The sequence below is a fragment of the Corvus kubaryi genome, unplaced genomic scaffold, assembly GCF_017639235.1.
Source record: "Corvus kubaryi isolate FWS band 111438036 unplaced genomic scaffold, C.kubaryi_AGA036_p1.0 37394, whole genome shotgun sequence".
Lineage (NCBI taxonomy): Eukaryota > Metazoa > Chordata > Aves > Passeriformes > Corvidae > Corvus > Corvus kubaryi.
In genome coordinates this window covers 3374267-3400103 of record NW_024581133.1, presented here as the reverse complement: position 1 = coordinate 3400103, position 25837 = coordinate 3374267, and the positions used below count along the sequence as shown (strand labels likewise).

The 25837-nt window shown below is 42.1% G+C and overlaps 2 protein-coding genes across 3 annotated transcripts in view; one reads left to right on the top strand and one right to left on the bottom strand.

Annotated features, from left to right (window-relative positions):
• HDGFL3 (HDGF like 3) overlaps nucleotides 1–8079 on the top strand; it is a 39344-nt gene extending 31265 nt beyond the window's left edge. Inside the window, exon 6 of the mRNA XM_042039497.1 lies at nucleotides 1691–8079. Coding sequence (XP_041895431.1) covers nucleotides 1691–1696 — 6 coding nt within the window. The 3' untranslated portion in view covers nucleotides 1697–8079. The remainder of the gene's footprint in view (nucleotides 1–1690) is intronic.
• Nucleotides 4249–24309, bottom strand: TM6SF1 (transmembrane 6 superfamily member 1). Of its 2 annotated transcripts, XM_042039495.1 has the most exons (10): nucleotides 24094–24309; nucleotides 22072–22175; nucleotides 21486–21583; nucleotides 20408–20511; nucleotides 19477–19559; nucleotides 18010–18131; nucleotides 13407–13511; nucleotides 11272–11364; nucleotides 10171–10290; nucleotides 4249–4621 (listed from the first exon to the last, which is right to left on the bottom strand). In XM_042039495.1, exons 1-10 carry the CDS (start codon nucleotides 24183–24185, stop codon nucleotides 4430–4432), a joined length of 1113 nt encoding a protein of 370 aa, XP_041895429.1. In that variant the 5' UTR covers nucleotides 24186–24309; the 3' UTR covers nucleotides 4249–4429. The 2 variants fall into 2 exon arrangements, with proteins under 2 accessions (XP_041895429.1, XP_041895430.1); XM_042039496.1 differs by lacking the exons at nucleotides 4249–4621; nucleotides 11272–11364; nucleotides 13407–13511; nucleotides 18010–18131 and having other exon boundaries at nucleotides 10205–10290; nucleotides 24094–24239.
• Between the last annotated feature and the right edge of the window lie 1528 nt (nucleotides 24310–25837).

Sequence of the window (25837 nt, the reverse complement as noted above, 5' to 3'; positions counted from 1 at the left end):
TTTCTGAAGAGACGTGAAACCATGGAGACCCCGGCGTGTGCTCAGCTCTGCCGCATCCCCGCTCAGCGGCTGCTGCAGGGCAGGGCTGGCAGCGAGGCCTGAGCAGCCCCGCTGCCCATGGGGCTCTCTGCTTCTGGGGCACCTGGCAGTGCCCCCAGGAGACAAAACGTGTGCCGTGCTGGAAGATGGCACTGGGAGCTGTGACAACCCTAGAGGATAATTTGCATTCTCTGTCTCTTTGTTGTCCCTCCCATGCCACACTGTGGCCCAGCAGCTGTATCTGTGAGACTGTGTGGAGGAGGAGTATTAATATTCCCAGCACCCCATGTAAGAATGATGCCTACCCAGTCTTCTGGACATAGCCCAGAAGGGAATTGTGGTTAGGAATTGCAAAGGTTTCGTACTCCAAAAGGACAGCTTTCTGTACTGGATCTGAGAATTACAGCATAGGAAGCAATTGTGTTACCTCCCACCCTCCCTGTCTGGGCTGGGCAGCAGCTGCCATGAGAACCTTAGCAGAAGGAAGGGTTTGAGTGACTGATCACGTGTAGTTGTTTTAATGGGTGTCCATGTCTGAAGGGAAGGGAACACAAAGCCACATCTCCAAAGCATCTCTAAGTATGATCTCACTGATTCTGAAACAGGAGAGAGGTCTCTGGAGTGCAGTGTGCTGGATGAGCAGCACATGGTTGCACCTTTTGGGGGAGTCAGGGCTCAGGCAGTTCCTGTAAACCATCGCTGCATGCCTGAGCACTTGGTAATAACCCCTGATAGTGTGTCGTTAGTCAGGATGTACCAGGGCCTCCCACAAGGAAAGCACAGGTTTCCATCTTTACTCTGCACAAACCACCTGTCACAGGAGAGAACTGCACTGACCAAACACAGGGAAATACTGCAGCATTGTAGGAGAAGGGGTGCCTTGGCCAGGGGTGGGTAGGCATGGTGCACTGCATGCTGTCACATTACTGCCTAAAGTAACGTGCCCCAGGGCCATCAGGTGAGTTTTGCCCTCTCTGTTCAATTGGAGGAAAACCGAGACTTGTAGACACTTGCCGTGATCATGCCAGGACTGTCTGATCCTGATCCCACTAATGTCAGGGAAAGCAAGAGATGACCTTGACTCGCCATGGAAGTGGGAGTTCCTTCCTTTTCTGTCATCACCTTACGGTGAACTGGAGCCAAACTGTTTCCTTTTCAGAAGCAGCGTTTGGATCCCTTAGCAATGAAAATGTTTATCTTTGCTCATGCTTGCTAAGCTTTCGTGTGTTTGAACAAGAGAGTGTTCTTGTGGCAGGACATCCAGGAATGCAGCAGTGCCTGAGCTGCTGCATGAAGCCCATCAGTGATTTAATGCAGTGGAAAAAAACAAAATTTGGCAGTGCCTGAAGTGTGCTACAAGATTTGTAATGGAGTGACTGGGGGGAAAAAACCCACCCGTGTACATCACTGGGGCTGCTTACTGAATACAGCCCTAAATGTCTACTTTTCATCTGTGCTCTTTAATATTTTGTAGTGATGTTTAATTGATGTAACCAAGCAGTTTTCTCTAGAAAAAAAATTGTTTGAACCAACCAGGTGGTTACTTGTACCTGTGACTTTGAAGTGTTGAAATATGATACCACTTGTATAAAGTTTGATGCAGCATGTTATTTCTTACATTAAATGTGATTTTTTTCTCTTTCTCTTTCAGACTTAACCAACATAATGACTGCTGAATATTAAGGGAAAACACAAGAAGGTTACATGTTTGGTTGTCTAATATTCTTGGATTTGATATGAGTCACCACATCTGTTCATTAGTACCATCAACAGCATCCCAGTTTGTATGCACATTATTCACATTCCTATCTGTTGTGTTTGCAGAAATGACATTTTTACCCTTTTTTCTAAGGGTTACTTTTTGATTTTCATATTATTTGGTTGCATGAAGTTGCCCTTTTCCAGTGGCTGAGGTTTATGAAGATATCGCATACTTGAACATGTTTTAGATTCCTTTTCTAGACAGAAAAGGCACAACTCCAAATTCTATCATTCTAAATCAACACTGTTAAAACACAACTAAATCTTAGAAATGAGTCCCCTCCATATGATGCTACAATATCTTCCACATACAAACATAATTTTAAATTTTCCTATATCCATACTCTCTTGGGTTTTGATCAGTTTACAACATAAAAGAAAAATTCTTCTTCAGTTGAGATCACCGCCAAGTTCAATAATGTAATAAAATACCTTTCCTTATTAGAAGTACCTAGCTAGTTATACTCTTAATACTTCTCCAAACCATGATGTAATGTACACTATCTGACTTAGTTCCTATATGTGGAGTTAGTGAAAGTCTTTTTGTGTTTCTTTAGATTAATACAAGGATTTTTCCAATGCCAACACAATTTGAAATCATTCATTTGGATGCTTTCCATTTTTAAGCTTACTGTGATATACAGCCCTATGGGAAACCAAAACAAAACATCAATTTTAAATAATGAAAGGCTTAAAAAAGGATGCTGTCATTCTGGCTTTTTTTTTCCTTTTGGAAATAGAACTAGACTAGTAAGTAAGCATTCCAAATCCATTACTCTGTGTACATTATTGTTGCTATTGTGATAATAGAGATTTTTATTTATTTTTATGCCAGCTTTTATTGTGAAAACATATTTAGTCTGGTTTTATCAATCCTTGTTATGCTTGTCCTTGGAACATCTTTTGCGTATTCAAGGTTTGTAGTTGATGAGTTTACTGTAAAAAACTAAAAAAAAAAAACCACAAGGAAAAAAAAAAAAAAAACACCAAAACAAAACAAAAAGGAAACAAAAAAAATGTATTGTTTTTACAGAATAAATTTATTGGAATGTGTATTGGGAGTAAGGTTTGAGGTTGTAAGCAACTAAGTTAGCGTCATATTTGGCTTCATACGTGTAATAATGTGAGGTATTAATGTAAGTCAAGTATTAAAGCAAAACATTCTGTTAACATGAGTTGACCATAATAGATACAAGTGCAGGTGAGATCTTTATTTTTTCTGTACTTTGCCTTTTCGGGATAACAGGAGGTCATTAAATTCACCTTGAATGTATTCAAAGTTTCTTTAAAGACATCAGAAGTAACATCCAGAGGCTCAAATACCTGTTTGTGAGCCAGCACGTCCTGTGACAGCCCGACGGCGCTGGGTTTGTTTCCCTGGGAAGAGGCCCTGGATAGAGCTATCCCAAAGCCTAAGGAGCTGCACCAGGGATGCTGGGTGCCAACAAGCATTGCCTGAGGTGTGCTGTGGTTGTTTTGGACCTGCCCCTTTGGCTGGAGGTGTAAAACCTGGGGCCTCTCCTCTGATCGCTGCTAGAAACTGCACGGCAGCCTTCAGTGGGAGAGTGTTACAGCCTGAATTTCTCAGTGCTCTGAAGGTCCTCTCGTGCAGGGTGCAACACACAGGCACGTGAACTGCTTTCTTGTTACTGATTAGGCTTACAAATAAAATTCTTTCAATCAAAACACCAAGAAGTCAACATCCCCAAATAAAGCGTTTCCAGTTAAAACGTATCAGCTAGTTTCATCTGTGAGAAAGGCACTAGGTGTACTGCTTTTAATATAAATACACATAGAAGGCATAGAAATAGCTGTAATTGCAAACAGAAATGTAAGCTGCCCAACCCAAGGTCGCTGTGTTTGCTGCTGCTTGTTTCTGAGCCAGCAGCATTAGCAAAAGTAGCCAAAAGTAGACACAGCCAAAACCCCTCCTCTCTGGAAACGCACGGACGGCCTGAGCCCAGCAGCTCACGGCCCTGAGCCCTCTGTGCCCAGCCCACAAGTGCTGGTGAGCACCTGCTCGGCTTCAAGCAGGTGAGCAGTCCTTGCAGAAGTGAATCCTTAAGAGAATTAACAAAACTATATGATTTGCTTATCATATATGGGGTCTTACCATAAGAGTTGATTGCTTCTTAAAAGATTTCTTGGGATTTTTAACAAGGCTGACCCACAAGACATACTTTTTGACAAATAAAACATGTGCATGTGACAGAGTTATGTATGTTAATTTTTCATGCTTCACAATGCTGACCTTCATGTTGTGCAGTAGCTCTGTGCAGGGACTGCTAGCACTGCTATTCTTCAGCGTGCGGAGGCTAAACACTGACATCATTATTATTATTTAACTTCATGCAGTATTTCTAAAACTGTCAAAGCAGCTTACTTAAAAATAGCTGTGGGAACTGGCAATCCACTGCCGCGCAAAGTCACAATGTTGAGAAGTGGAGCTAAAGGCAGTCGTCTTTATTTTCCCTTTTTCAGTAGGATAAACAAAACAGGCCGTGTGGCTTTACACAGTTGTGCAATTTTACACATCTTACACGCTTCATTTGGGTTCCATTTGAGCAGTTCAGTTTCATCCCAACCCAATTATATACAGAGCCAAGGACAGGAGCTGGAAACAGTTCTGCTATTCTGTTTTTTCTTCTTGTTTTGGTTTCATAAAAAACTCTGGCTTGTTGACACACCTGTAAGCGAACAGCTGGGGAAGAATCCCATACATTATGTTCAATATCAGGAAAAACTCTTTTGCTTCTTCAGGGACTCTGTAGATGTAGGGAGTTCGAGCATGAAGAGAAGCACCAATATGGGAAAATTGAGCCTGTGGTGTGTATATAACACATATATTAAAAAAAGGTAAAGTTGATGTATATTTTTGGAAAGATGGCATAATCTGCATGCAAGTCTGCATCTCCAGTGACATTTTCCAAGCCAGCCCATATTCTTATTCCAGAATTATCCATCATACTTTTGCACAGCGGCATAAAAATACAGTCTAAACTAAAACCATTAATATCTGGGTGTATGAGGCATAACTGGAACCATCAGTGGCATGGTAAGAGGTTTGTTTTATGCACGTGGTCATTCCATCAGGTACAGGATTCCACCCTGGCTTTCTGGGTCGCAATTTGTGCAGGAGGGTCCACGATCCTTCCCCAGACAAGTGGCCACTGAAGGGCACATCCCCGCAGAGCCCAGTCAGGGGGGAGGGCTCTCACCCACCTGCCTGGGAGGGTTGTTGGGAGTTAGACACCAGTGGGAGCAGCCAAACACTCACTCTGAATAAAGTTAGAAAGTAAAATCTTAGAACCTATGTTATTTCTGGTTTGGGTTTGGATTTTTTAATCTTAAACCCAGATTGTTCCAGATTCTGATCCCAGAACTCCTGATGATTTCAGAAAATGTCTGCAATATTTGGGGTTTGGGCTGGGGCTGTTCTGAAGTATAGGTTGAGCATACAGTGAAGGTTATAGGCACAGACAAGCTTGCTGGCCTGAAGCATATTTTTAGCATAAACAAACACTTAAAGATAGAAGTGTCAGGATAGTCCGTGTCTTTTGTTTCCATCTGTTACCTGCTATTTCAAGCCACAGCTCATTCACATTAACTATTGTGTGTCCAGTTTTTTTTATTATTATTATTCAGTCAGTTAGCAGTGGAGGAGATCTGAGAAGGTAAACATCAATTTGATCGTAAGGAGAGCACTGGGACACCAGGATTTTAGGAACACAGAGGAGGAAACTGTGGCCAAATCACATCCTCTGTTCTGGCTTCAGCAGGAGTCATTTTGGCCTCACGTAGAACACAGTTCTGGTCACAGCAAAGTAGAAAGGGAAATAACGTGCAGGTGTTTCAATACACTGCCCTAGGAAAAGGTTAGGCTGAGACCATCCATCAAAACAGAAAAGGAAATTGGTTTTCAGGTGATTCCAGCCACCTCAACTGAATTGGGAGAGCTCATTGAGCAAACCTGAGCCAGGAAACAAAAGTAATCAACAAAATCAAATACAAACACACTTCAGCAGAGTGCCACTTAGCGTGTTTCTGTAAATAGCTATTACACAGCAAACAGATGTTCAGGGGCACACTGTCAGCAGCCTTTTTATACCAGCCTGGTAATTCACTCTGTCTCTTGCAGCCCATTTGTTCTCCCTGCCTCAGACAGGCCCTGCCTTTGGCACCTGGGTGGGTTCACTCAAATCCCTGCTACCTCTCCTGGTGTGGGAGCCTTCTCGGCCCAGGCAGCCAGAGCAGCTCAGCAGCAAAGCCCTCTCGTAGCACAGGGCAGCAGACTCCCAGAGATGGACAGACAGCCCCCAGCAGGCTGCAGGCAGGAGGTTTGGGCTGTCTGATGCTCACCTGGACACTGAGAGCCTCTGGGTTGCATTTTAGAGCTTTGTCTGGGGTGAACAAGCTGCCAAGCTGCTACTTCTCTGGGGGGGATTGTGAGGCCTGCCTGCCTGTGAGAATGGCCAGCTGTGCATCAGAGTAAGTTGAGAGTAAATTCCTCAAAATTCGTAGTAAACCTTGTCAGAAGGAGCTGTAAGGGGATGCTTCTGAGAGACCCAGAACTCCCAGAGCCTCCAAGATGCCTGAGTATCTAAGCCTTACTGTGTGGTCTTGTCTCTTACAAGAGTTGTGGCACATTAGTGAGCTTTAATTGTTGTAAAACCAAAAAGCAGTAACATGATGTCCTGTCTGTAGCCTGCAAAGATTTTTTAATAGTTAGTGATGTACCATATGAAGTTATTGTTTATTAGACTTGTTTTTCACTGTAGCACATGGCTTTTTCCTTCATTACCAGGGAGGATATTTAGGTCTGTGAAGTCACTTTTTTTTTTTTAATTTATTTGATTTGCCTCTGTGAAAATTGTGTTATGTCTTTAATCTCGTGTGTTTCTCTTCCATGAATGTTCTCTGCTTTTTTTTTTTCCCTCTTTTTTTTCCTTACTTGGGGCAGGGAATATGTCTTAAAAGCAGATCTCTCACTCACAAGTAGCCCAGTCCTGCTCTTCCTTCAAGTACCAGGCAGACTGGCACCAAACCCCTAATTCTGAGCTGTCAGTCCCTGCAGAGCTCTGTGTCTGTGTGCCATAGGCTGGTGCTCAGTGAGAGAAACCTCGAGTCTGTTGTGTTACCTCGCTGTGATTGGGGTCTCTCAGCAAATAAGCCATTCCTTGGTGCTTTCTGTTACTGAACCCTCTCCAAGGGGAGAATTGTGAGGCTCCAACAAACCCCTGAGCCTTGGCTGAGAAATCAACCAAATGAGATGCTGCAGGTCACCTTCTAAGGTAGCCTTACGTGTCTAACACCCAGCCTTTGTTACCCCCAAGGCCTTGGCCACTCTGCTCCTCGGGCATTCCCACTGCAGTTGGAAGCTGCCTGGTGCTGGATGTGGCACTGCCCAGCTTGACAGCTGCAGTCTGTGAGTGCCTGCTGCTCATTAACCTGCTTGTCTGTATGAAGTAGTTTGGATTTGGACTTTTTACAATATTTTTTGCCTTGTTGCCTAATCATAGGCAGTATTTCAAGTATTTCTTACCCTGCGGTTAAGGACAGAGAAGGACCCAGAAAAAGGTTAGGAGTCCTTCTTTACTCTGTGCCTTCTCTCTAAGACTGACTAAAATCAGGCAAAGACTATAACTTTGGAAGGGCTTGGACCTGGTCTCATGAGCCTAAGAAAGCCATCAAATAGAGGGGGGGGGAGAAAAAAATACATTCCTTGGGTTTAGGGTCTCTGGTAGACAAGAAGCACTGCAGAAAGTAGCCACCGAAAATGGCAGAGTTACGGAAAACACTAAGAGGGAGTAGAGGAAAACTTTCTACATTTGAGAAAAGAGAGAAATGGGCTGCAGAGAGCTGGTGAGACAGAATGGTTTCAGCTAGCAAGGCTGTGGCTCTTCATCCCTTCTCATGTGGCTCACTTGCATAAGGAAATACCAATTTCATCAAGTCCAGAGGCTGTTCCAGCCTTTTTGTATAATCAAAGCTCCTGGTACTTCACTCATGAAATTGAAAGAGCTCCTCCTGAAGCTTCAGAAAGTCTAGTAATTATTGGGTCACAACTGGTTTTGGAGTCTGAATGTTAGTAATGGAGTCATTCAAGCTGAGAGTTATATGTAATTCTGAAAAACAGTAAATGTGTGTCTGTGTGAAAGGCTAGTAGGCACTTTGGAGGTTTTTAGTTTAGATGCATCACATGGTGTTTTGTGACTTGTTTTTGTAAAAAGTACATCATAATGATAGAAATAAAAATAATTAAAATCTCCATGTTCCCCATCTGTAGGAGCAGTGTTCATTCCCTGGGAGCAGTGCACACTGCTTCCACCATCAGATACTTACCTTTATCAGACCTTTTTGTGTGAGAGGAAGCAAAATGTGTTGCAGTAATTACATATGTTTTAATTACCAATTAGTATTTTAACTTAAGATAACAGCAGACAAACCTGGAAGTGTGTTTTGTGCCTCAAAATGACAAAACCCCCAAATAATCTAGAAAGAATCCTCAGTTCATTGTCACATGCATTTTACATCCCAGGTTGGTCACAGTTTACCAAGTCAAATCAATTAAATCATGTTCACTTGTAGGATGGCTGAAGTTCATCCTGCAGTGCATTGAAGTAAAAATGACAAAAAAACCCCCTCCCAAATGTCAAGAAATGTTTTTTGAAGCAAGATAAAATATGGACAGTGCACAGCAACATATAGTTCTCTTAATCAGTTTCTGTCAGCCCACAGCTTTTGCTGGTGCCAGGACGAGCTTTAAATAGTGAAATGGGAAATTTTGGGTGTTAGTCTAATGTGTAAATTGACATCCTGAGGCTGAACCACGAACAACAACAGAGGGATTTAGACTTCAGCAACAAAGTGTAGCATTCACACATCTAAAAGGTACAAAGGGCTGTTTAAAAAGTGAGTATTTGTTGCAGGAAACATTTTAAAGGGGGGAAAAAAACCCCAAAACCAACAACAAAAAAAATCACTTCCAGACTGGGAGGCTGGGCTTTCTGGTAAGTTTGCAAGGCTGGGATAGTCATCATGCTCTGACTTCTGATTTACTTTTCCTTGTGTTAAAAAATCTTTGAAGGAGTGATTTCTTTCCTGATTGTCTGGGCAATTCATGAAACCTGAGTAATCTGTCAGTAGAGGAAAGTTCCCAACACCCCTTTGCCTACTTAGCTAGCTTGTGCTTTTTTTTTTTTGAGATTTAGGCCAAACACTGTTGTACAGTATTTATGATACCTTTTGAGCATTTAAACTTCCTCATTAATGTTTGCCAGATTCTGTTTTTCTATTTTGATATCACATGATAGTTCAAGATTCTCTATAAACTGATAGAGAAGAAAAAAGAAGTCCTACTCTCTGTGGTAACTGCTCCCAAATGGAAAATGTCATTCCACCATTCTTATTGGCAGTTAAAGTGGATTGTAGTTTGTACCCATGATTATCTCAGACCCAAGGAACAAAGTGTTGGTTTGTGTTTATCTCATAATGGTATTTGAATACACTTACTGCTGTGTCCCTATGCTGTCACTATTGTGGCAGGGTTGTTGTGCTTGTTTTCTGCACTGCCTGGATGTTCTGAGCACACACATTTCATTTCCTACGTACAGAACAAACCAACTGTCCCTGTGTCTCATCTGTTTAATGCTCATCCGTCTGTCATAAGTCATTTACTAGTTCCTGCTGGATTGTTTTGTTTTGGTCAGTCTTCTCATAAGCATCAGAACCATTTAGTAATTAACTACAGTTGTTTATTTAAGAGAACCAGAACAGAATGACTAAAAGAAATATGATCATTGTCTGCCTTTGGTAACACAAACACGTCTGGGTGTTACTGAAGTTTGAGGCCCAGGCGGCTCCCAGAGTTCTATCAACATCATCCACTGACACTACATTTTGTGTGACAAGGAAATACTTTTTCCATTTCTATATTTCAAACTACCTACTTGGCTGTCACCCCAAGACATTGGCCAACAGAAATTATGGAAACAATGTACTGTGCTGTTGTGTTGTGTTTGGGTTTTGCTGGGTTTTTTTAACAATTGATCGTCACAGCTTTAGGATGGGCTTTCTTCATGATCCCGGGTAAAGAGTGCATGGCACTTAATAAGGTTTAAATGAGCCCAATAAAAACATTGTGTAGGAGGAGAGAAGTCTGCTAAAGCAGGAATGTGGTCATTAGAGACACGTGGTAGATTTGATTTTTCACTCCCTTAAATTAAGGGGTTTTTACAGATACAAAAGGTGATCTGAGTTACATCAGCACAAAACCTGCATGGGAAGATCAAGCCCTGGGCCCCTTATTGATTCCATAGGTCTCTACTTATTATTATGCAATTTAAAAGTGAACATTTTGCAAAGAAATACCTGAGCAAGTCCTCCAGCATGTATGAGGGTCAAATCAGGCATCCAGGAACAGCCAGGCACCAGCAGGCCATACAGAGCGATCACATAGTATGGCACCGAGTAGAACATGTATGCCAGCATCTGCATTTCAAACACAAATATTAGTTGCTTTGCAGTGTGAGGGAGATGCATTTAAAAATCAGTCAGCTGCTTGCTGAGGAGTTGAGACTACTCAAAACTACACTTCTGGCCTCAATGATTCCCAGGGCTATTTTGCAGCTCTAACTTCACACCTGGATACTGCTGACTGGATCCAGCTACCCCAAGGTCTCTCCTAATATTGGTGGCTGTTGTCTCCTTGCCCCATCCATATCCACTTCATCCAGGACATGTATTCCTGCCACTTACTGTCCTGAGACCATGTCAAAAAGCATGGCTTGGCTTAACTCCTTGTCCACAGAACACGGGAGTCCCTTTGTCAGGCTCCACTGCAGTCTCAGTTGAGAGCTGTGAGACACAGCCATGCCACCCTTTCCCAGAAAGAGCTCATCCAGCAGAGATACTTGGTTTCTGCTCATTTCTGCATCCCTGTGTCCTCTGACTGCTTTGGGCCCTGTCCCCATGCAGCAGCCAGGCTTGCAAAGGATTGTCAACATCAAATACTACAGAATGAAAGCACAGCATTCCCTCATCTGCAATGCTTTTTGTATTAACTGCCCTTTTTCAAAAGTGTGTCACTGGGGACAGAAGTGTAAAGTGAGCTTTAGGAATCTAGTCCTATTACACCCCTTCTTGCTCCATAATTCCAGACTGAAAATCTACTTTGCCTTTCTAAGGAAGGGGAATGAACATAAAAAGCATGGCAATCTGTTTCATGGGCTGCATTAAAAGAACCCTGAGTAATTAGGATGTGTAACTCCATGTAACCAATTTGAACCTAAGTTAAGCTTATCACAACAAGGAGTTGGTATCCTACAATGACTGTACTCGAAAATACCCTCTAATTTGCCATGAATTATGATTCCTGTATTGATCTTGTCATCTCTGAAACCCATGGCTTTATCTTTGCCCCAGTTTACAAACCACTCCTTACCACTCTGTGCTCCATGCTCGGGGCTTTACCTGAAGCTTGGGATAGGCAGCAGGATCTTTTATATAGGGCTCGTGCAGTTGAATGTACAGCCGGCAGAGCTCAGCAGGGCAGTCCAGGGCAATCTGAGAAGAAGTTTTAAAAGTTCCTGTGATCAATTTGTTCTGAAACCAGCCAACCTGACACGTGTCACCAGCCCTAGAGGGGCACTCATGGTCTGCAGCACAGCTACCCTGGAGCCTGCGAGGGTGATCCATGTGATGATCAGTTAAAAGGTGAAATGCAGCCTCCTCTCAGCTCCTGCTCAGTGGGTTTGTGAGGAAATGCTGGCAGCCTGCTTTGAAGATTTTGTCTGGAGGAGAATTTGGTCAGTTGGCTATGCTGTAGTAAAAGTATAATTGCTATTGATTTGCTCTGATTAATAGCCTTTGATCCCACTAAATGAACTTTCCAATGGAAAATTGCTCCAAGAGTGGAAACTTCAGGATAAGCACCCAGTTTTAGGATAGCAAACTGTGGATGTAGTCCAAGAAGAGAGCTGCACTGGGACAAGGTAGCAGTGGAGAGCAATGCATGACAAAGCAGACAGGTGTTACTTAAAGTAATAACTTTTGAGAGTAGTAAAGGAGACATTATTGGATTTTACATTCCTATAGAAAGAACAAGTTCCAAATAAACATGGAGAGACTGCAAAAGTAGTTCCTTTTCATGGGAGGCCTTAAAACTACTACAGAAAGTCCTGCTCTAAATTGAGCTAGCAATCCATGTGAGCAGCTGTCCCTGAGCATGGCTGTGGCATTGTTAATGCCTGAGCTACAGGGCTGACCAGAGAGTTTTGCACCGCTTGATTTCATGTGCGTTCGTTGTGCAGCTCTGAGGGGGCGATGCAAAACTTCACAAACAAGTCAATATTCCCCCCTGTTCTGTTCCAACACGGGCATCCAAGAAGCAGGTCTGAGTGGGCTGTAATGGATTACATTTTATGAACTTTTTCACAAAATTATGATTGCTGCAGCTTATAGAGAGATGTTCAGTTGATCTCCGTATGTATGAGCAGTTCCTGTTTGGTGAAGGAAATACATAAGGAAATTACCAGGGTCTCAAAATCAACAAAAAAAAATTCCTCTGAGAAACGAAGTGGGACTGCAGAACCAAGTTAGACTGTGAGACCAACATTTTGCACAGTGAAATTACAGGTAAACCAGCAGATTTAACCTGTATCAGTGGTACTCTGAAGTAACACAATCTGTAAGAAATAAAGCAGTCTGGCAAATTAGAAGAAAAAAGTGTTTCTGAGAGGCAATTTTTAAGAGAAACAGGAGGTGAGAGAGGAATGTGAGCAGCACAACTACAAAAGGACAGTCTGCACTAGGTAAATAAATGTTGCTTGGGTATTTATCATCACCTCCTGCTTGAATTATTCTAGAAAGGATCAAATCTACAAATCAAGCAAGCAGGCAGTTATCTGAGATGCCTAAACATTTGAGCTGTGCTCACTGAGTGATACACAAGTTTCATTCTGCTTAAGACAGAAAATGCATTAGAGCTGGCAAGGGAATAGATTTCCCTACTGCTGGATTTACTCCTGAAAGCATTTTCAGTACTGCTTACTTCCCTCAGAAATTTTAATTCAATCAATTATGCTTAGAGAGCAACAATTTTAAAAAATTGTCTCTTGGTAAGTAGAAACAATGTGTGTTGTTCAGGTAATGTGGATAATTTTTTTTTCCTTTTAGGTGGAAATGTTCTCCTCTATCTCATGCGGTGTAAGCTAATGTGGTTTTGTACATAATTTTAAATATGCATTACTGCTTAGAAAAACATGAATGCAGAATTCCTTTAGTTGCTTTGTCTCGATGTTCTTGGCCATAAATGTAACAACAGACCAATGAAAACAGCTTTAGGTCGTGTTGATTTCCTCTTGGGATGCTATTTACTCTGGTGATTGTGCACCTCCACTTGAAAAACATGCTGCACACAGCACAAAATGGAGAAGCAAAGCACCATTAGTTATCATATATAATTTATCCTTTTATATCTAAGGCCTACTTGAACCCAAATGTTACAGGATTTCCCTTGGCCACAATGTGCATGCTTTTTCATACAGGCTCAAGTTTAAAAGTTTGACTGAAAATTAAATTAAATTATTAAAATATGTTCAACTTACCATGCCCCTAAATATGCAAAACCCCGTGGCTAGAATGAGGTATGCAGCTAACATTAAATCTATTGGTCGTCTTAAGAGTCCTTTCTTCTGGACTTCCTGAACCACCTGCAACACAGAACGTGTTTAGTGGGTACCTCCTGGTTCCATGTCACGTGTATTTAACTCCGGATCAGTCACTGCAGAGAGGGTGGAGTGGTGAAACATCATGAAACATCACATCTATCCATTGATTTCAGAGACAGAAGATTTCCACTAAAAATGTGACTTCAGACTTTATAGGATGTAGTGAGGAAAATTAATCTGGATAAACTCTAGAAATGGATGGATCCAACTGAAGCCATTTCAATACAGATTAGTGTCATTTCAAGCAACCTAAAATCAAATGAACACTAACTCTGCAATCACCTAAGGCTTTAAAGCAGCATGACTTCTTTAAAATTGTCTTTTTATAATTGGAAATAACATGTTTTCCTGAATGTCCCCATGTAGAAAAGCCTTGGAAATGTAGGTTTGTCTCAAACATTTGAAGTTGAATCTAGTATGTTTTGTAAAAAGACTGGGTCCATCTCATTATTGAATGCTGGTTTTCAGCAGCTTGTGACACTATTAAAATTAATGGACTATCACTGGCATAAAATAAAAGCTTTTCTGTGGCTGGTTGAGTCCTCTGCTGAGTTCAGTGAGCAAATATTGTATCTTAGCATGCAACGCAGAAACAGAGAATTAAATGTGTGTGTATCGAGTACGTGGAAACCCTGCCTTCCCTTCTTCTATCCCTGAGCACTGTGAATTCCTGGGATGGGCACTGAGGCACCTCCAGCCCCTGGCTCTGCTCTTGTGCCTCCTTTCCCCAGCACAGGAATCCCCCCTGCTGCAGCAGGGAGGGGAGGGGTTCACACTGCAGGAGCAAAGGCCATTTCGATATCTAATGGGGAAGGTGGCTTGGGGGAGCCAGAGGCATCTCTTTGCCTATACAGTAAAACCTACAAGACCCATGGAAATAGTCTGAGCTACACTTTCTGCAATGTGTAGTCACAGACAAAATTATAAACACATCAGAGTATCTTTCTGTAGTTCAGAGGGAAAACTTCCCCATGTATATGTGTTACTCATTTCCTCTTCCTTTTTATTGGCCGTTTGTTGGCATGCAGACAGCAAAAGAAAAACCTGCTTTCCTTCCTGTTATACACTTGTGGAATTGTCTCCAAAGTGCAAAACAAAAATTAGGATGCAGGGGCACAGTTAAAAGCACACAGGATCAAGATACTCACAATAAAGTTATTGAAATGGGAGAACCAATCTTGCAAGGACAATTTCTGAGTAAATGCTACAAGATCTGGATTACAGGTTCACAAAAATAAGGCTATTGCAAACAGATAGGCCATCCCTTTCATAACATTTTTTTTCTGGATCTTTCTTTCAAAGGATCTTTTTCAGACAAAAAAAAGAGTGACACCTTTGTTTGCTCTTCAAACACAAGTAACAGGTTTTGGCAGTATGGTGCCACTTCACAGTATTCACAGTACCAGTGTAGGAGTATTTTTAATATTACCTGCAAAGAATGCCTAAATTCAAATGTGTATTCCTATAAAAGAAAAAGGCCTCTCATGGTTGAGTTACAAATAATTTTCAATTGTAGACTGCCTAGGATAATAGAAAGCTGATATATTTTCTTTCCCTTTTGGACTATGTGAGAAGCACTTATATATATATATATATATATATATGTATGTATCACTCCTCTTTTCAAATATTTCAGTATTCCTCTTCAAGTATTAAATGTAATCACAAAGCTACAATAGAACTTTGTGCTTAGAGGGTTTGCAGACAAGGCCAATATAAGTGGGAGCAGCCTCTGCTGCAGTACTAGTTTGTGAAATTGCCAGGGTACAGAAAATTCACACCTTTTTTCTTTATACAGACATGCAAACAAAATGAAAATGCAAAGCTTAAAAAAAAAGGGAAAAAAAGCAGAAGCAGGAGTTTGAAAGACAGGATGCACTTTGCTGGCAGACCTCAGCTACAGAGTAGTTTTTCCTTATCTTTCTTTTACCCAGCAAAGCCCCATCACCCCGTGCTAAATTGAATTACATGTTGCAAGCACTGGCCAAGCAGATCTGGCCTGCCACAGGTTTCCCATGAACTGCAAACAACGTTGAGCTCTGCTCAGATCTCTGCAGCCCCAGGGATTCCTTTGTGCAGCAAGGAAGTGGGTAGGAACGCTTTGCAACTTCTGTTACTTCCAGGAAAAAGCTATTTTCCATAACTTCTGAGAGGCTTCTAACATCATCAGTTTTAAGGAATTGGAATAATCTTGTGTGTGCTGTCTGTAAAAGTCAGTCCCTTCAGAATTCATGTGCAAATCTGAATTTGTGTATTAATTCTGTTAAAGAATTTTGAATTATATTAAACTTTTCTGAGCTGTTGTAGATAAATCTGTTGGGCTTTATAAAGACTGCAGCACAGGTTGGTTTGATTCCAAATGAGGGCATAGCTCCCTTCCACTCCCCTGAACTCCCCTCCATTAGAAAACACCCAAAACTTGAATACCTCTCCTCTGCCCCCACAATGATTTTTTTTTTTAGCTAACAGGTTTGTAATAATATTATAACAATGTATACCTTGGCCAACAGAATACACTTTTCTTCTGTTGCTTTCATGTAAGTATTTTCCTGTATACTAACAATTGCTAGCTATAAACTATTGTTACATTTTCTTCCTAATTTTTTTGATGCCAACTCTGAATAACGATAGCTAGAAAAAAGCTAAATTTTACAGCTTATTCCAAATGACCTACTGATATATTCAGGACTTAAAATGATTAGCTCACTGATTAGTAGCATTAAACACAATTATTTCCTGGAAGCAATTGTTAATTTGGGACTGAAAGAGTCATATGAAAAATTCACAAGTATTCACATTAAGATTTAAAGGCATGCTCAGATATGGAGCATAATTTACCTGTGAGGATTAAATACAACTTCTGAAAAACAAACAACTTGGGTGGGTTATGAAGTTTCCAGTGAAAGGAATAAAGGCTTTTTCTATAATCTTCTGGGCAAGGAAGCTTAGGTTTACAAGAAAGAATTTACAAAGAAGGGCAATGTTAAATTTTAAGATCACCAGCTTTTCATGCACTCTCTTTTTGAAATAGAATTTTAGAACTAAGTTTCTCTGAAATATATAATAAATTAAAATATCAAACCTAGGTAAGCAGTTTAGCTCCTGGTAAGCCCAGGAGACATGGCTGCATTTCAGTAAGTAATGGGCCCATCACATATTTTCTATAATGTCTAGTTCTGTGGTATTCTTATTACCACAAAAACACACTGAAACCTTCATCCATGCTCCACAGAAAGGCTGCTCTCACTAATGTGTGCAGTAAAAATTTCCATCACTACCTTTAACTACACTTGATGAGTCTAAAGAAAGTGCTTCTGGCCAGAATTAGTGACTCCTTCAAACAAATCAGCTCAAATGGCTTTGGGATGGGACATGTGGTTTCCTACAAACCCATGCAGGAGAGTAGCTTTAGCACCTGAAGATTCCCCCAATCTGCCTTTCATAGCGATTTGCCCTGAAAGTTGTGATTCATTTGCTGTTCTTCAGCCCTGAGGAGATGTGAACATCTGTCTGTCCCTCTCTTTCCTGCTGAAGAATGGATGGATGGCTGGATGTTGTCTTTCACACCTCTCTGGGAAGGCCTGTCCTGCCTCATCTGCTGTCACTCTGTGCCACAGGCTCTGCTGCTGGCACTCAGCTGCCCTGAACAGCAACCAATCCTTCACCTCTGTCCATGTTTGCAGTTACAGAATGAACCTGACTGAGACTCAGGGGCTCTTGTGATGCAAAAATATTAATTGATTATATTGCTTACAACTGATACAGAGTGCTGCAGCAGTACACTGGCTTGCTTACAGCAACTGAAAGATCTGTTCTGTGCTACGTACTGCAGGGATTTTTTAATTCTTTTTTTTTTTTTAATAAAACAGTGCATAAACTATTAATGCATTGTTTTGACTGCTCAGTTAATCTTATTGCAACCCAACTAGTAATTTCAAAGACAAAAGTCTAAAAAGTTTCAAGTTAACATTTTTACAGATTTCTTTATAAGAAATGTGTGAAGAATTTCCATATCAATTTATGTAGTGTCTCACCTGTAAAATCTAATATTACAGAAAGCACATACAAAAAATCATTAAATTACATGAAATCTGTAAGTCATGTGCAGAAGAGTACTTTCCTGCAGTGTTTCTACAGAATTTTGTAGTGCTTAATGAAGCTAGTAAACACCAGTATTTCCATCAGCTAAGAAACTGAAACAGTCAGAAACTGAATAGATAGAGAGTAGAAACACAATCACACCTATGAATGGGTTCTTTAAACATGAGATTCTTCTGCTTTTTCTTTATTCCACCATAATGAAATAGTCCTGCAGTATAGATGTTTTTGCAGTGTCCTCACAGCCCAACAGCAATTGTCATAAGAGTGAACAGTCACAGCACATCCCATGCTTGCCAGGGGACCTATAAAACCCACCAGAAACAGCCAGCATATTTCAGCTGCCCTAACAGTAGCCAGCACTGAAATACAATAAAATTACCTTGACTGGAGTGTCGTGAGTCACCGAAGGTTGGTTATAAATTCTGAACCCAGCCCATATGGGGAGGCAGACATACGGTATACTTAGGAAAATAGCAGGACACACTCTTGTTCCATATTTGCCTGTTAAAAAATTATTACAAGATTTATGAGAATTTGTAAGCTCTGTTGCAGAAGAATTAAAAAATATGCTATGTAACATCAAAGCTGAAACAAACATAGAACATTAGAAATCACTGTTAACACACAAATCTTCCTGAAAATCACATGCCCAACAGAAGTAGAGACACAGGTAAAGGAGAGCCTATCAGACAGGAAGCCATTTCAGAATTAGGGACATTTTGAGAAGATGGGAAGCCACCTCTGTCACTCTGCATTGGGTAATCCTATAGGATGGGACAGCTTTCAAATCTCTCAATGGAACCTGCTTCAAATAGAGACCTTGTTCTTTTAAAAATGGGGGGAAATATATCCATTTTTCAAAATCTGCGTTTGTTTTCCAAAGTGCTGATTTCTCCCACAGGCCTGTACTGAAGACAAAACTTTCAGAGAGCTCTCCTCAGCCTCAGGCAAACCAGGAAAACGTGTGTCTTTGACACTGTCTACTCTCTGTGCCAGAAAGGAAGGTGGCAGGCACGCTCTTGAGAGGCTTTCCCAAGAGGAAAGAGGAAGGGACAGTCACACTAAATCTGCTGTTTTCTCCGTGGTGAGTTTCTCTTCAGAGGAGGGAGCTGGGCTGGCCCCAGCCTGCACCGTGAATATTCCTCTTCTGTCATAAAAAGCAGAACCAGAGCAACCTTCCCTAAAGCTGACTACAGGATTTGGATACATCAACATTTAGCTGAGCATTTGTCAACTTTGCAACAGTTTCCTTAGCTAAAAAGGAAATCTTTTCTTGAGAAAGGTTTCACTCTTAATGGCTCACCTGCCAGTAACAATGATGTAAATATTTTTATTGCAACCCTCACCTCTAACTGCACAGCTATGCACGGATTTATGTTAGAAATCTAGGAATGTTAAATTTAGTTTGAAAATGGAATAACTTCCAGATTTTACATTTAAAGGTGATTTGGATGCCTCTTGTACGCTGCTGGAAAGTCAGACTTCTAAGCAAATTGGAAATTTTATGCAAAGTAAGATTTATATATCTATGATACTGAGACAGTATTGTCTCATTACTTAAACCTGGTTTACATGAAAGCCTAATAGATATAACAAAACACAATATTTCCTTTTTTTCCCTTGAAAGCAAAGTAAATTTAAAGGGCTTTTTCTCCCCTAGTCTCCATCTTTTCTTCCTCATATTTAAATTTTAAAGTATCTTGCATCTCTTTACTGATATTCCTAAAATTCCTGTTTCATATTATTACAGAAATGAACCAACACTGCACTAAAATATAGATAGCACAATGCTTAATTTAGAAAATGTTTCACAGGATAAAGCTGGTCATATAAATTACTTCCTTACCCACAATATTTCCAGGCATAAAGACAATGATGCTCATGATAATGGAACCCAGCCAGTAGAGACCAATGGTTCTATAGCTTTGTCTGTTTAAAAAAGAAAACAAGACATCATTATTGAACAGTTTCTAAAAATTCCCTACTCTAAATATTATATTCATTGCCATGGTTGTATTTTAGTAATAGAGGTTTTTAAAATCTGTACCACAAGTCAACAGTGGATTGTTGCCTCTGAGAGGGGTCACGGAGGAATTCATATGGAAGAAGGTTATCACATGAACAGTACAGGCTTTGGGCATACTCTGCTATTTGCTGTTATGTGTCACTCCTCTGAAGGCTGACTGCATGAGTTTGCACATCACAGGCTGTACAAGACTATTAAAAGAATTCGTAATTAATTTCATACTGTTAATGCTACTATTACCAGCAGGTACATTTGCCTCTGGAATTTAAGTACTTACTATCTCAAACTCTTTATTCAACAGCAAGCAGCATAAGAATCTCTAGAAATAACCATTTGCTCTTAAACTTCATGACACTCTCTAACAGGGATGAGAGATCATCGTGGTGCTAAGCAATACATTACTCCTACCATAAATTTTTTATTTGAAAAACAATTTTTCTTCACACATGCTTTTAATGCACATCATCTTTCAGCTTTTAGCTAACACAAAGACATGTAGATGTGCTCCACTCTGCTGCAGGGTGAAGACAGGCTGCACCTCCATGCATTTGCTGGGCTTAGTCAGCTGAGAGAAAGAGTAACTTGGCAAGGGTAGAACCCCTGGAAGTAATGGAATTTTAACAGCGTTGCTTTGGCCTACAACATGAAACCACCCCGAAAGAAAAATCTAAACACTGCATGGAAAAGAAAGGCCTTTGTAGATTATGTGAGAAGGCAAGCAAAGTGAAGAGTGCACAAATCCAAGACTCACTCCCATGCAATGGCTGCCACCATCAGCAGGTACATCAGGTAGTGAGCGGAGCCGTCCCAGTAGCAGATCACGTGGCCGTACGCCGTGTTCAGATACGGCTCACCCTGGGGAACGTCCATGTGGAAAGAAACACAGTGCTTAGGGCAAGAATAACAATTAATAAAGAGCAGCAAGTAACGAGTTCAGAAGAGTAACTGGCGTTCTTTCAAGCCAGTGGTACAGCCTTGAAACAACAACACACATTTCCGAGCACAGACCTGACCTAGGCAGGATCAGGAAAATTGCATGAGTTCTAGGTTTGCAATGAAGGGTGCAAGAGGGAAGGGGAAACTCCTGTGTGTGACTGTCAGCATTACTCTGCCACGTTATGGAAATATGACTTTTCCATATTTTAGCGATTAAAAACTACAAAATAAAGATAGATTTAGCACAGAACACATACAGATATATTTAGCAACCTGGAGATCTACAGCAGTACTGAATATATGGATGTCAATGTATAACCTTGTAGGGTGCAACTCATTTCACGCTTAAGTTCATGGAATCTTTTCAATGACTTCAGTGACTTTCCTGTCAAGCTCTTACTGAGCTATTTTTGGTGGATGTTGATATTCAGCAGCCAGCAGAATCTGTTGACTAGGTATCTGGCATCACCATTTTTTTAACTCTACTTTAAGTCCTTTTAATAAAGTGATTAGGCAGAAATAAAGGAGTGATTTTGGTTTTTTCTTGGTAACCCATTTTGGTGTTGCAGTACTCATGCACTCCTGAGTGCTATCTGTGGTTTTCTGCAATCATGTGCAGTCCATTCAATTCCCACAGAAGTTAACACAGAACAGTGCTACTGAAGTTAAGTGTAACAACAATGGAGCTTGAAAGCAACATTATTTTTCCCAAATGAGTCAGTAGATTGCAAGTCAATGAAGGTTTCATCCATAGCAATAATGAGGCAGGTCAACTACAAAATTCAAGAAGACCCTTTTGAATGTGTAAGTGGCTATTTTTCTGTGACAAATACTACACCAAGCTATTTATAGTGACAATTTTATTTACATTTGTAAGCCAAACTATTATTTACCTCTCTCAAGTAATGAGTCATGAATCCATCAATAATTCCATCCTGTTCCAGTCCAATTATTAGATTCACTACACTGGTAAATGCAAATACAGCATAAACTGTAACAAGATAAAGGGGAAAAAATAAATTAATAAATACTTGGAATCATACAGCTGCTTCCCAGTCCAATTAATTCGGTCGAGCAGAGATCTATTGAACTGGATGTGTCAGCTTTGAGGTCACAGATATTTAACACACAATATGACTTTCCCACATAACTCAGTATTTTTTAGTTACTGGTTGGCCAACACAGCTCTTAGGAAGCTTTTCTGAGGAATGTGAAATTCTGTCGAGCTGTAGGCACAGCCCCCGTGGAAGGTCAGTGTCTGCAGAAAGGACTATGCAGCCTTTCAAAAATCTTGGTCACGTGAAGTTCACAGCCTTGACTGTGGTCATCACTTGGAAAGGAGAAAGGACAACAAAAAGGAGGTGGAGAGGGAAACGTGACTTGCCATTTTTGCAGGTGAGCAAGGCAAAGTGCGTGAGCCATGGCAGCCTAGACCAAAGTCTTAAGTGAGCCAGGACATTCAGCTTTACCAGGACATACCATAAAACAGCGGGTCTTTTGGTGGCTTTCTCTTGACAACAACACGAGCTGACAGAGCAATAAGAACCAGAACAAGTAATCCAACTGCAACGATTACCCAGGGACTGTAACAGCATGTAAAAAAAAAAAAGAGAGAAAAAGAGAAGAATTTAAAAGAAAAACAGATAGAATTTTGCTTCTTCAGCCTGCTCCTCAAATGCACATACTCATAAGGTGACTTTTAATACTTTAAAATACAGATTTTAAAGTTTATTGCATAGTCTGCCATAGTATTCATCCTATAGTTTTGCAGAAGTTATGTGCCTCTCTTTTCACATGTGATCAGCTAAAAAAAGAAAATATGAAAATAGCTAGATAAACAACATATCCAGAAATCTAGATTTGTCTGACGAAAATCATACTGGTATCTGCAAAAATAAACAGAAACTATGGGAAAATTAAAGGCCAGTGAAAGATGAGGATCTAACCCACAGAGATTTCAAGGCCAAAAAGGATCATTGGGGACATTTTGTCTAACCTCAGCAATAAATTATCTACTCAGGAAATTAGAAATTCAAAAATAAAACACATTGGTCTGTGGAATAGGAGTAGCAGAGTGGGGCACCTCTGATGGATCTGGGCTTAATGTTCAGTTGTGGAAGTGCTGCCAGAGGTCTCTCTGGCCCTACAAGGCGGGACCACTTGAGCGGGTTCAGTGATCAGCACAGGTGGGCTCAGGAAAGAGGATCTTTTCCCTGGAGATGGAGCTATAACGTTACTGCATGAAAAGTGGGAGTGGCACAGAGCACAAAAAAATCTTTGGCACAAAGCAAATTTGTCTCCTTCCCCAAGAAAATGCAAGCTAGGAAAATCAGTTTAAAATTGTTTCATAGGTCTAAGTGTGTAAATTATATTTAGCTTTCTTTAAGGCAAGATTCTCCTCCTCAGTCTTCACTTTTGTCCTTGTGCAAGGGAAAAAAATGGAGGAGAAAATTAGGCAAAGTCCAGAAGCATAAGCTAAAAATATCTGGTACATCACTTTATACATAGTACCACTCTGTGTCAAGAAAACAGGTTGTGTAGAAACAAATTATATTATGACAATATCAGCCTTAGTGAAACTTGACTTAAAATTATTGCAAAGAATTTGCAAGACCAAATATTTCAGAAAATATACACACATACTTTCTGAGTCAGGATGAGCAGTACTAGCTTGTTGATTTATTCTATGCTTTGAATCTTCTGATAGTCTGTTTTCCCAGTGATGAATTTCTTCATACCGTTACAGCTGTTAATATTGCAGCGACTTTTCACTGCAGTCTATCAGTTTGAAATAAATATTGGCAGTTAATCAAGTAAGTCACCATGTGTTATTCGACATTAGCAATGAAAACCAAAAAAATTTAGTTATCGGCCAGAAGGAAGAAAATGAGGAAGGAACAGATGTAGCAAAGCTCTAAAAAGAAGAAGCAAATATTTGTGCAGTAAAGTTGCAAAACACCCCGGGCTGTGGGATCACAAAATACCACACAGACCTTTAAGTGAAGTGGTTTTTGCCATGAGGAAAGACTTTCCTTTTCTAGTCCTGCGGTTTCTCCTGGGATCCCGGTTTTTTGGCCGAGCGAGGGCACACGGTCATTCCCCGTCACACGCGCAGGCTGAGGGGTGCCTGCGGGAAGCCTGCGGCTCGGGAGCTCTCCGGGGCTGGCGAGTTCTCGCACTCGCTTTGAAACAGAACTGGATTTTGTTTGCGAATGCCCGGGCAGGAGCCGGGGGGAGGCCGCGGCACGGAGGGCACCGCCGGCCCGGGGCAGCCGCAGGCGGGAGCGCCGGGACACGCTCCGGGTGATGGCAACCGGCAGCGAGAGGGTCCCGGGGCGAGCGGCCGCTCTCGCTGCATCCCGGCTCGGCTCCCTCAGAGGACGCGGGCAGGACCCGGCAGCGGCGAGGCGAGGCCGCCCCGCGCCGCCCCGCTCCGCCGCCCGCCCCGTCCCTTCACCCCGCGCCGCCGCTGCAAACCCCGCCGGGCCCGTCCCGCCTCACCTGCCGGTGGCCGCCAGGCAGTTGAAGAGGTACGTGACGGGGATGGCGGTGAGCGAGAGCACGAACACGCCGGTGGCCGCCGAGGCGCTCATCCCCGCGGCGGGAGGCGGCGGCCGCCCTGCGCGCCCCGGCCCAGCCCAGCGCCGCCCGAGCCCGAGGCGCCGCCTCGCCCCGGCCCCTGCCCGCCGCCCGCCCCGCGCCGCAAAGGTTAAATCCGCCTCGGAAACCGGAGCCGCCCGGCGCTCCCGCTGCGGCTCGGGGAGCGCCTCCGCCCGCCCCGGGGCTCGCCCCGCTCCCTCTCGCCCCTGCCCGACGGGCGATGCCGCCCTCTCGGGACCGGGGGTGCGGGTCTAGCCCCGCGAGGACGGACGCTCCTCCGGTGACCGAGAGCGGCGACGCGCCAAGGGGCTGCTGTGACAGCCGAGCGGAGCGCCGCGACAGAGGCGTCGCGGGTTAACTGCGGGCTGACGGCGCTGCGAGGGACCGGGGCGGCGACAGCCGGGGCGCGGGACCCCCGGAGCGATCCGGTCTCAAGAGAGGTGGTGGATGGAGAGAGGGTCCCTTGGTCCGGCTAGTGCAGAACTCCCTGAGAAACCCGTAAAAAATGATGCATCTCTTTTGCATCAGTATTTAGCTGGGTTATTAAGAACAAGGACATTAGCGCTTTAAAAATGTTGGGGAAAAAAAAAAGTGAGCTCACGTTTTCCATTTAAATGGCAAAATAATCTAGCAAAAACTAGGTATATATTTGACCTTATCCGTCAGCCTTTTCTTTCTGGCTTCAAACTTTGTTTATACCTCAGTATCAACACTGAAGTGTCAGTGGTGGAATGAGCCTTGTGTGCAAGGCAAACAGAAATGAAAACCGCTGTTCCTAGAACTTACTGAGCGTTTAATTCCAGGACATTGGCAAGTGAGAATGTGTTGCCTGAAGAAAACAGCAAATGCACTTCTGGCGTGCCAGGCAAGCTCTTTCTGGAAGAATTAACACGGTTGTAAAAGCACCCTCTGCAATAATGGGCGCGATTCAGATTCCCTCGTGTTGAAATGATACAAAGGAGAGCTGCTGAGGTGGCTGAGGAAACAGGGCACCTGTCTGCCAGGAAAGGCTGAAGAGCTTGGCTTAGCGTGCTCTCTGTAAATACTTGAGGAGTTAACACCAGCGAGAGGAAAGAACTCTTTATTTGAAGGATAAAGCTGTGCAGAAACTGTCACTAGCTCTCAGAAACAGCTATGAGCAATAAAGGGTCTTCTAAGTCTGTTACAGTAAATTTGGTCAGTTTAAGCAACAGACTAATTGATATAACATCTCTCACAGAACGTATCTATGTCCTGTGTATTACACACAAACAAATCCTTGCATAGTTATTTCAAGTGAGAAAGATCTAGAATCTGGCCATAGGTATACAAATGGGTTAAACCATGCTCAATCAAACTATCTGGTAAAAACATGATGCAACTCCTAAAAGTAATTTAGTCCACCCAAGTGTCAAAATTGCCATTGGATGAGTCAGGGCTAAATTTACCACCTCCAAATGCCTACCTTTCAATGCACAGCCAGTTTACTTCTCAAGCTTTCAAATGTATAGGCTGCTTATTTGTATGCAGCTGCCACAGTGCAGTCTCGGGATTCACGGCTCAAGCTTCGCTTCAGTTCCTGTGTCTCTGAAGTCAAACGCTATATGGGAAACTTCTTCCTTACCACTCTGCCAGCATATTCCAGCTCTGATTTGCATCCAGCTTG